Here is a 10,247-nt window from a genome sequence, read left to right on the forward strand (position 1 = left end):
TGTCCCTCTCCCCTATCGCCAGTAATGATATATATATATATATATATATATATATATATATATATATATATATATATATATATATATATATATATATATATATATATATATATATATATCCTTCTGTTCCTTCTTTTGGGGAAAAAAAAAAAAAGAAGGAACAGAGGGGGCCAGGTGAGGATATTCCAAAAAAGGCTCAGTCCTCTGTTCTTAACGCTACCTCGCTAATGCGGGAAATGGCGAATAGTTTAAAAGAAAAGAATATATATATATATATATATATATATATATATATATATATATATATATATATATATAAAATCACATCAACACTAATGTAATTGTATCCCCCACTTTCAGAGCGTGCCTCTTGCATGATTGCTTGCTCCCTTTTCAAAGTCTGTCTCTTGCGTAACTACTTTGCTTTCAATGCGTTTCTTCCCCTATTTTCAGAGCTTACCTTCTTGGGTAATAGCTTCCCCGTTTTCAAAGCCTGCCTTCTTTCATTTCTTCCCCATTCTCAAAGTCTGCCTTCTTGTGTAATTGCTTACCCAGTTTCAAAGTCTGTCTCTTGTGTAACTGCTTCTCCCCATCTTTTATGTCCTGCCTCTTGTGTAATTCCCTGCCTCATTTTCAAAGCCTTTCCCATATGTAATTGCTTCCTTTTAAAAGCCTAGTAAATGATCCCTTGTTGATGTACCTCATCATTTATCAGTGGTTCCCTACCATCGCTGCTTTTGAACCTGTTTGTATGTACTGCAGAATCACAGTCACTACTGCTGAGGCCCTCATTGCGTTTGAGTAGTCCCGTGATTAGTGTCTGTACCTCCTAAGTTTATGTCGACTGTATGTTTAATTAAACTTCTCTGTGTCCATATTTACTATTGGTGTTGATCCATGTTCTCATACATCATATTTCCATCCACTCTAATCACTAGTGGTGTTATGATTCTGGTGTAATTCTTATGTACTTCCCCGTTTACCACTGTACTTCACATGTACTTTTGATGTACTCGAACATTTAGTATTGTGGTACACTTAATTCATTCTTCCTGTAGTCCCAAATTCATTGCTAGTAATATTCTGCCATTGACAAACTCCACTAAATGCAAATGATTCCCATATACATCAGAGAGGTAAAGAGTCTAGAGAAAACTACCCAAACACCATATAAGATGCAGGAAGAGGGATAATGTTTTTTCTTTTGGGGGGGGGAAGGCCTGGTTGACATAACAGATAAATGAGACATGAAAAGAATGAGAGTTGGTTAAAAAAGAATGCACAAAGAAGAAGGTATATGTAGAGGAGTCAGTAAAGGGAAGAATAATGGAATAATGCAGTCAGTGATTTAGGAAGAATTTGATAATGAACAAAAATAAAAGAGGAGCTGTAATGTAAATGTGGCTTAAAAACTTGGGCCATTACTGTTAGGGAAATTCCTTTACTTCTTGCAGGTTGGTGCATTCTAGTCTGACCTTCAACTGATACCCTGCCAACTAGCTCATATAATTTGGGGACAACTATGAAGGATATCTGTGGAAAGTATTTTGGCCAAGCCTTGATAAGCGTATACTTGGTGTAAAGATGAGAGTGTACTGTAGCAAACACAAAGTGATCCAAGTTATGTTAGAGACCACTGACCAGTCTTGAAGATATGGGTATTGTGAAGATAAGTAGTAAAGAAAGTACTGGGATAATGAAGATGATGGTGAAAGGAAGTGTAATGAAAATAAATTTGAGGGAAACACAAGGGTATGATAAAGATGATTTGAATATAACTGTGTAGTAAAGAGACATGTGCAGTGAAGATAGGGTGGTACTGAAAATGGTCTTTTAACTCAAACTCCAAAAGTACCCAAGCTAGGTTCAAAGGTATCAGAAAATGCTGTTAACATTAATGGCAAACTTGCAGAGAACATCATGCTCATGATTCTTATTTCAATCCAAGAATGATGCAAAAACCAAATTGTTAACTGAAAAATTACCCTTTTTATATTTTGATACTCAAGGGAGAATGGTCTTCAGAATAGTTATGCATACATCTACACTGGCCTTTGCTCATCTTTTATTGATCATGATTCACCATAAAAAGAAATTGTCATTTTGTCTTGCCTTACTTTGTTTTCCAAGACAGGATAATGTTGCTCATGCAGGAAACAGTAATAAAGTATGAAAAAATATTTTTGTTGTACAATGTCATAGTAACAGTTGTACAGTAAAGCAAAAGAACGAAAAAAATACACATTTTATCATCAACAGCAATACCAGTAAATTCATTTAACTTCTTAACCAAGTTCACAAATGATGTGTAGTAACACCATCTGTATCCAACTGTAGATACTGCTTATAGAAACTTGCCATCCTTCTTTTTCAATTGTGCACTTATTTACTAACCCATGATTTCTTAACAAGTTTAATGGAACTAGTAGAAAAACTCTGCAAACACTAAATAAAGCCTGCAAGACTAACAACCCTACAATATCAAACTGAAGCCTTTTTATTGAGGACACAGGATGATTACAAAACCATTTGCCTCCTCAGTAACACCTCACACTTGCAGGAAGAAAAGAGCATGGCATCATGGGAAATGAGGCTAAAAGAGTTCATTATATTCCAGCTCCTGCATGAACAGCAGCCTTAAAAATACAAGGGTCCTGGGGTTGTATGAAAATAATTAATGATAATTTAGGTACAGTTTACCTGTTATCATTAATTTCCTTTCTGTGAAGTAAATAAAGTTCATATGACATGTACCTATGGTGGGTATTAGTTTTGCAGAAAAGGCATCTCCAAGCCACAGACTAGTAAAGATAAAATGAAACACCCAATTCCTTGGGGTAAATTTATTAATTGACTAATTTCTTCATCTTTTATGGTAATGAACTAAACATTAAGGAGAATCATACACCAGTCATTTCAGTCTTAAGTGGGACACTTTGATAGCTATTCTAATGTCTTTGTCAACAGACTAGGGAAAAAATTTCATAAAAAAATTTTGTAACAGCTGTTACAAAAGATTAACCTCATATGAAATTCAAAACTATCATTACTGCAACCAGTGCAATAGTATATCTCTGGCTTAAAAAGATGAACTGCACTGTATTCCATCTGATACACACTGCTCTCTTTAAAATTTTCTTTAAGAGCAGCTGTCCCTTGATCACCAGTATTTCAATAGATTCATCCATTCTTGCAAGTTTGTTGCTGTCCAGGGTTTAATCTTTCAGCTCTGCTCATTTGGAACCTACTTGCACTTACTTCACACACATACATTTCATGGTATTCCACTCATTCAGCATGTTTTTGTCATGGAAAATAAAGTTTTCACAGAAAGGTCATTACATATTCCACCATATTTTCCTATGTATTCCTCTTGTATCAAAATATATCCTGTACATTCATCAATCACTCTTTCTTCATATATATTTTCATCTAAACCATATGAGTATTCTCTCATATCATTACCATGAACTTCTTTACTCCCAAGTCACAACAGTTTTTTGCTCATTGCTGTCTGCTCTCCCAACTCAAAAATCAATTCTATTTATAACATTCTTGCTTCTTGCACCCTATCAATCATGATGATCCACATCTTTAAGCCACTAATGCACACTTTTGGTTTTGATTTTGCATTATATAACAACAGGCTGCTCTGCTACAAAAGATATTTCATGATGCTTTATAGTCTTTATAAGTATTAAGTATTTCTGTATCTTTTGGCACATACTCTAAAATAACAGTTTGTCCATTAAACAACAGCTGGTTATTCATAAGTGATTTGAGGGTCTGATCCATTGAGCCAAGAAGAGATCCATCACTTGCTCTAAAGAAAATCAGCTTATCTGCATCCAGGATGTTGTTGCGATTTGTGATCTGAAAGTATGAAAAAAAGAGTTTAATAAATACCTGACAAGAAAGCTGCCCAAGCAATACTATGATACACTCAGATATTAAGAATAAGTATACTTATCATGAACTTAAGCAAATGCATAAATATTATTTGCCACAATGTATGTGAGCAAATGAGACTACTTCTCTGTTCCTGGAATGACCTTGTCAATGTGAGATACAGCAAACAAATATGAAAAAATAAAATCTTAATCACATCTGTTGCATCCCGAGCTCATCCACTCCAGTTTTGCTCCAACCCATTCTCAAGATAACTATCAATTTCTTTTAGCATGTTGCTTTACGAATGAAAGTTTAAGAGTATCCTCCATATCCAACTATGCTAAATAACACAAACAAATGGTCAGATCTAGGAAACTGGACACCAGCTCTATACAAGAAATGATGAGATGTTGTGTTAAGAGTATGAAGAGGAAATTCATAATAAATATACAAGGAACCTCATAATACAAGCATGTGGGAAATGATGAAATCCCTCTGAAAAGTATATCCATATTTCAGGGTGATTTTGATGTGATTAGTGGCCAGAGGTGGTAAGGGTTACTTAAAGTAGTCATGCTAATTAGTTAGATGTATGGATGCAAAATACAAACATAACTGAAGAGACTAAGCAGAGGATGAGCAACTCGAAAAGATTTCCTGAGGTGGGAATAAGGACTACTGACAAAATGCATCCACAGAATTTAAATGGAAGCATTACTCCGATGGGAAAACCTGAGCAGAAAAAAAAATGTACATTGAAGCATCAAGAGTAAAATAGAAAACAAATGTGATAAGAACAAGAGAATCATACAGAGCATGACAAGTGAACCATGGCAAACCGAAAGCAAAGTTTACACACACACACATAGAAATATATTTACTAAACATCACTGCACTCATACCTTGGCAATGTTGGCAGTAGCATCAATAGCTTTACCAAGTGACCAATTATGAGAGACAAACACCGGTTGTGATGAAACTTGACTAGTCTTTGGGAGGAGAACCAAGAGATACAACCTCTCTTCCTGTGGTAGGCTCTGCTCACCACATGACTTCTGCTTCAGCTTCATCAACTGTACCTGCAGCATATAGCTAATATTATTTTGAAAACCTCAGTATGCACTCAAAAGGTCTTACTACTTTCCCAGAAAATATTTTGACTTAAATAATGTTCACAAAGAATCAGGGGACTACTTGAAAGACTTCAGTAAAAAATAATTTACTTTATCAGGTCTTCTCTCACTTCTCTTCCTGAATGTCATTCTCTGCCACAATGTTGGTCTTCTCTCTCTCAATCTTTCACAAAGCTGTTATTTTGGCTTTGCCTCCTCCTCCAGCTTGGTCACAGTGCACTAAACAGGTTACTACTTTCCACCAACAGTGTGTGAAAGTTGAAACTTAAAACAACTAATTCAACCTTAACTTTCAAAAGACAACTAATTCAGTCTAAACCTCCTTCTACAGGTAACTGTGGAACTCTTTCCCCAATTATGCTTATCTTGATTCTTAAATCTATCCCCTTTTATAAAAAAAAAAAGCCTATCATCACAAGAGTGGGTGACAATCCTTAAGTTTTTTTCTAAAAGACCTGCCCCTGACCTTATTACCTTATTACACTAATCCAATTTTTTTTTTTCATCAAATTCACTGGCCAGCTTAATCATCTATATCTTCTTGTATAAAGAATAAGGGTTTAATAAAACCTCCTCCACTAACTATGGTCTCTGCAGGTTTCTGCAGACTTTTCCAATGAGATCCCTTTCACATATGGATTCCTACCAAATGTCATTTCCTTCATATAAAACGAGGTACAATTATTAAAGTTAAAATCTTATTAACTAGCTTGCAAACTATTTCTAATAAACATGGAAAGATGGCGCATGCAAAATTTTTCAGTACATTAATCACTTTTATTGCGAGCGTCTTCCTACCACCTAAATGCATATGAAAGTCTTCATCTGTAATGTACAAATTCTGGATTAGATACTAGAGCAGGATGCAGTTTACTACAGTAAATATAAAGCCACTGGTTTTGGCGCAGAAGTTCTCTGTTAGCCATTTTCATCCAGAAAAATCCATAAGCATAACTTAAGTATATCTAAAATGTTATAAAATGTACACCACTGTTTTGTCTAATGAAGATATTCATATGGTTACATTACTCATTTCAATGGTTGGTAAAAAAACAAGAAAAGTGCTTATATTTATAAAAGTAATGATAAGAATTTACCTTAGCTGACAGCTTATCAGACTTCCTGCCTTGCCCTTTCTTCGAATGACCTGAGTCCATGCAGTCAGTGATTTTCTGGATTTTGGCAGCTGCATCAGCCATTGTGTTTTCAGGGGGCTTGTAAGTTGGACATCCATGATCAACCTAGGTAAAAAAGAAAATAAAACTTAAATAAAAAATACATACATTAAACCTACCTACCTACATTCACTACATTATTTCCTGTGTTAACTGCGAGACCAAAGGGAATCTCATCTAAGCTCTGCAGCCACAGTATACTTTACATTTCTCTCTTTCTTCCCTTTCAGTCACTTTGATTCCACACACAACTGGGCATTTATAACATTGTCCTTTAGAATATATTCCACTGACAACCACTCATCGAATGTAATCTTAGATCAATATTCAGTTTCATAATTCCACATCAGACCCTTTCTACATTCACAAGCAAGATTTTAAAAGACCATGAAAGATACAATCATGATGACAACAGTCTTTACTACTTTTACAGAGAGCTTAGGGTATATGCTTAATGTTGATTGCTGAAGCCGAAAAGAACCTCTTAAATTTCATTCATCATGTCATGCAATGACATGATATAAAACCATGGAAACTGCAATAATCAGTAAAAATTGCACAACTGAACAATGATTTAAAAAGTACATTATCTATTCTGTTTATATTGCAAACTCCAATTAAAATGAAGTAATACAGTTATGCAACCCACAAGCAGAAAACAAAAAGTATCCTAATCATACAACCCTAAGACCCCTTTTATAAGGTTTCTGCAACTTCAAGGCTGCACTCCATGCAGGGACAGCGGAAATGAGGAACTTCTTTGGAGAAAAAGGCCCTCAATGAGATTATTTCTTTCTATCCACTGCTTAAAACACAGCCTCCTAAAGGTGACTTTTCACTTGTGGTGTAAACACCTACAAGAGAAGTAGACATCATATAGCATAATTCATTCTAAGTTAGCTAGAAAGACAGTGAATGTTGCAATATCATCTAAAACCATGAGATAAATCTGAATTTTACTGTCAAAGGTTTTAAGAAAAAATCTAAATACGAAATGAGCATTGAAATACAAAAACAATATACCTCTGTAAGCCTGGGTGCCACTGCAGTATGAGGTGACAAAATCTTTGCATCTCAGACCACACAATGGTCAATGAAATTCCCCATCACATCTCCTGACTTGACAGGGTAATGGGGGATCTCATGGACAACTGGTTGGTCTGAGATGGAAAGCTTACATCATCATGTAGTGCAATGGTACCAAATTGGCTTGCCCTGCAGCAGGCCTGGGTTCAAGTCCTTGGGTGCCCTGTGGTATATTGTTTCCATCTATTTCATGTGTTAGAGTAGATGTTAAGAGATATGTCAGATATATCAGTAAACAGGTTACTCCCATCTCCTTTAGCTTGCAAAATGTACTATGCACACTGACCTTTAGTTAAACAAGTATAAACAGTAGAAAATCAAGCTCTTTTTAGTTTCGTCTTTACAATGAAAAATTCACTTAATTACAACTTCAAACATATAATATATTGACATGTACGCCATGTAAAATTTCAAATTCAGCTTCCTTTCAACCAAGAAGATCATGAAGTTCTCACTATACCTGATGTCTGTGAGTGAGGCAGAAGTTGTTGGAGCAACCTGGACATATCACTGGTGCTAGTTCTCCACCTTTGCAGCCCTGGTGTTGGCATGGGTACCTGTAATCTGCATCCTCTGAAACCTGTTACAATAAACTCAAAATATTAGAACACAAGTCACAAAGGATGAAAGTCTAACCAGTTTTGACTGATGCAAGATCAGAATGATACAAAATAAACTATTTTCTTAGCAGCTTTCCATAGTGCAAGTCAGCAGTAACACATATGCACATATATATACATAAACACCCATACACGCACATATACATATCAACATATAAACATATACATACACATATATAGACATATACATATATACACATGTACATATTCATGCTTGCCTTCATCCATTCCTGGTGCTACCCCACCCCACAGGAAACAGCATTGTGAGGTTGCACCATGGGTGGGAAGTCACTTTTCATGAAAATTATCACTGGGAGAATGGAGTACAGTCTCATCAAAGAACTTCTCTCTCTGAAATAATCCACATATCCCTGCTTTTCTGTAGGGAAGCCTTCGGCTGCTGGAGCCTCTGGAAAGAGGTCCTGGGTAACACCAAGTGATGGGGGAATCATGAATAAAAATACATGAAAACACTATGCAATAACATGCAATCTCTATTCAAATATGTTGATAAGTGTAATGTACTATGCATCCCTGGATTAGACAGCAGCAGGTAATTTACCTAAAAAAAAAAAAAAATCTGACGTACTGACAGATATATGGATTGGTAGATTGAGATATGAGCTAACTGACAGTTAACAGAAAAGTTCTAATAAAGCTTCCTAGCTCAAATTTTGAACACACGCGAATTCTACATACCTGTTGTTTGATTTTGTTATACTCTCCAGTGCATTGATGTTGTTGGGGCAAGAAGTGATCCTTACAGAAACTCCTACTACAAAACTGGCACACAATGGGAAGAAAATCCAGCTGTTTGCAGGACAACTCTTGACATTGTTTACCCAAGTTTGGTATTTCCATGGTCTTATCTTTGGGAGATCTTGTATATTTCAATATTCTAAATACGTTTTATAATTAAAGTTAAAAATCAACTAATGAATTATTAGACACGCAAAACAGAAGATAAATTAAATATGAAACGTTAATTAGTAATATTTTGGGCTTGGGTGTCTGTAAGATTGGAGAGCATCAGATCAGTCCACTTATTTTCTTGTTGTCGTAGAGTTTGATTTGGTGTAGTGGCATCTGGTTCTGGGTCAGGTAGTTCTAGTACAGGTACAGCAATGTCATCACTTGGTAAGCGATCCGTACGCCATCCTGAATCCACCAAAGCTAAGAGACGACCATCTAACTGCACTTGGGAGTCCATAAGCAAACCTGAGTTTCAAAAATTAAAGGGCTACTGTCAATCCTAACATAATACGATATGCCCTCTAATGAGTAAAATCCATCAGCATCAAAAATATTTTTGCACTATCTTCATGTAATAAATCTTAAATATAAATAAGGTTCCTACATTACAAAGTAACAAGCATGACTTATCTTTATATCTAGTTTTTGTATTATCTATTCACATGCCCTGGTTCAATACAATGACAACATGTCACTTCCTGTATACCACATCATGATTATACTCAGACTCCTAGGAAAATCTGAAGGGAAGAATGGGTAGCCAGGAGAATAAGGATTAATGATCATATATTTCTCCTATTAATTTTGGCTATTATGGCAGCTTAGGTGAAGTTTTCATAACTTCTGTTTATAATTTACATGTTGAACCTACTCTTACGTAATCAACCTAATATATACCTTATCATAATCCTTAGCAGTGCTACATTCTTTCATGTCACAGTGTACTAAAACATAATTTCCAACTTTTTCCCCAGTTTCACATTTATTGGTGGAGGATAAAGAAAATACTCTGAAAGCAGAATTGTCTAAATCACATCTACATAGTGTAAAGAATGTATTACAGCAAGTTTTATCCCGCTCAAAAGAGAAATGGTGTGGCTGAGCTAACTGTACATTTCAATCAAATCCCTGCAATCCTAAACTTAGAAGTGACCCATTTTTCCTAACCTTCATGGTCTTTCCTACCGACGTCTAATTTAACATCGTTACAGTAGTCATAATATGTCATTACTGCCCATCTAGATGAAATCTGAATATAAATTGCAAGCAACTCTACTAAAATACATCAAAAACGACCAGGAAAACATAATTTCAACTTCCAAACGTGTATGTCCGAGACGATAATTTTACCTATAAGGTACAGTCCTTTTATTAGAGACAACACTTCTGGTAAATTTTGAAAAGCAAAATACTGCAGTCAGCTCTAGAACAATTGCTTCTGTTTCCTTTTATATATCCTTACAGTTCTTACCTTCTTTTCGATCGTAGTGTATGTATATATAAATAGTTTGGAGTTCCTCAGAGTACTGTATAACTTGTTGTCATGTCAGTAAACAAATCCAGCGATGAATCATGTCAGGGAACAGATC

The 10,247-nt window shown here is 35.4% G+C and overlaps 1 protein-coding gene across 1 annotated transcript; it reads right to left on the minus strand.

Annotated features, from left to right (window-relative positions):
• Positions 1–2,828: 2,828 nt before the first annotated feature.
• LOC139746664 (AN1-type zinc finger protein 1-like) lies at positions 2,829–10,235 on the minus strand. The gene is made up of 6 exons (XM_071658109.1): positions 10,130–10,235; positions 8,605–9,123; positions 7,746–7,865; positions 6,122–6,265; positions 4,794–4,970; positions 2,829–3,873 (listed from the first exon to the last, which is right to left on the minus strand). The coding sequence occupies exons 2-6, from the start codon at positions 8,764–8,766 to the stop codon at positions 3,670–3,672; spliced, it is 807 nt and encodes a 268-aa protein (XP_071514210.1). The 5' UTR covers positions 8,767–9,123; positions 10,130–10,235; the 3' UTR covers positions 2,829–3,669.
• Between the last annotated feature and the right edge of the window lie 12 nt (positions 10,236–10,247).

This window comes from Panulirus ornatus, chromosome 65 (genome assembly GCF_036320965.1).
Source record: "Panulirus ornatus isolate Po-2019 chromosome 65, ASM3632096v1, whole genome shotgun sequence".
Taxonomy (NCBI): Eukaryota; Metazoa; Arthropoda; class Malacostraca; order Decapoda; family Palinuridae; genus Panulirus; species Panulirus ornatus.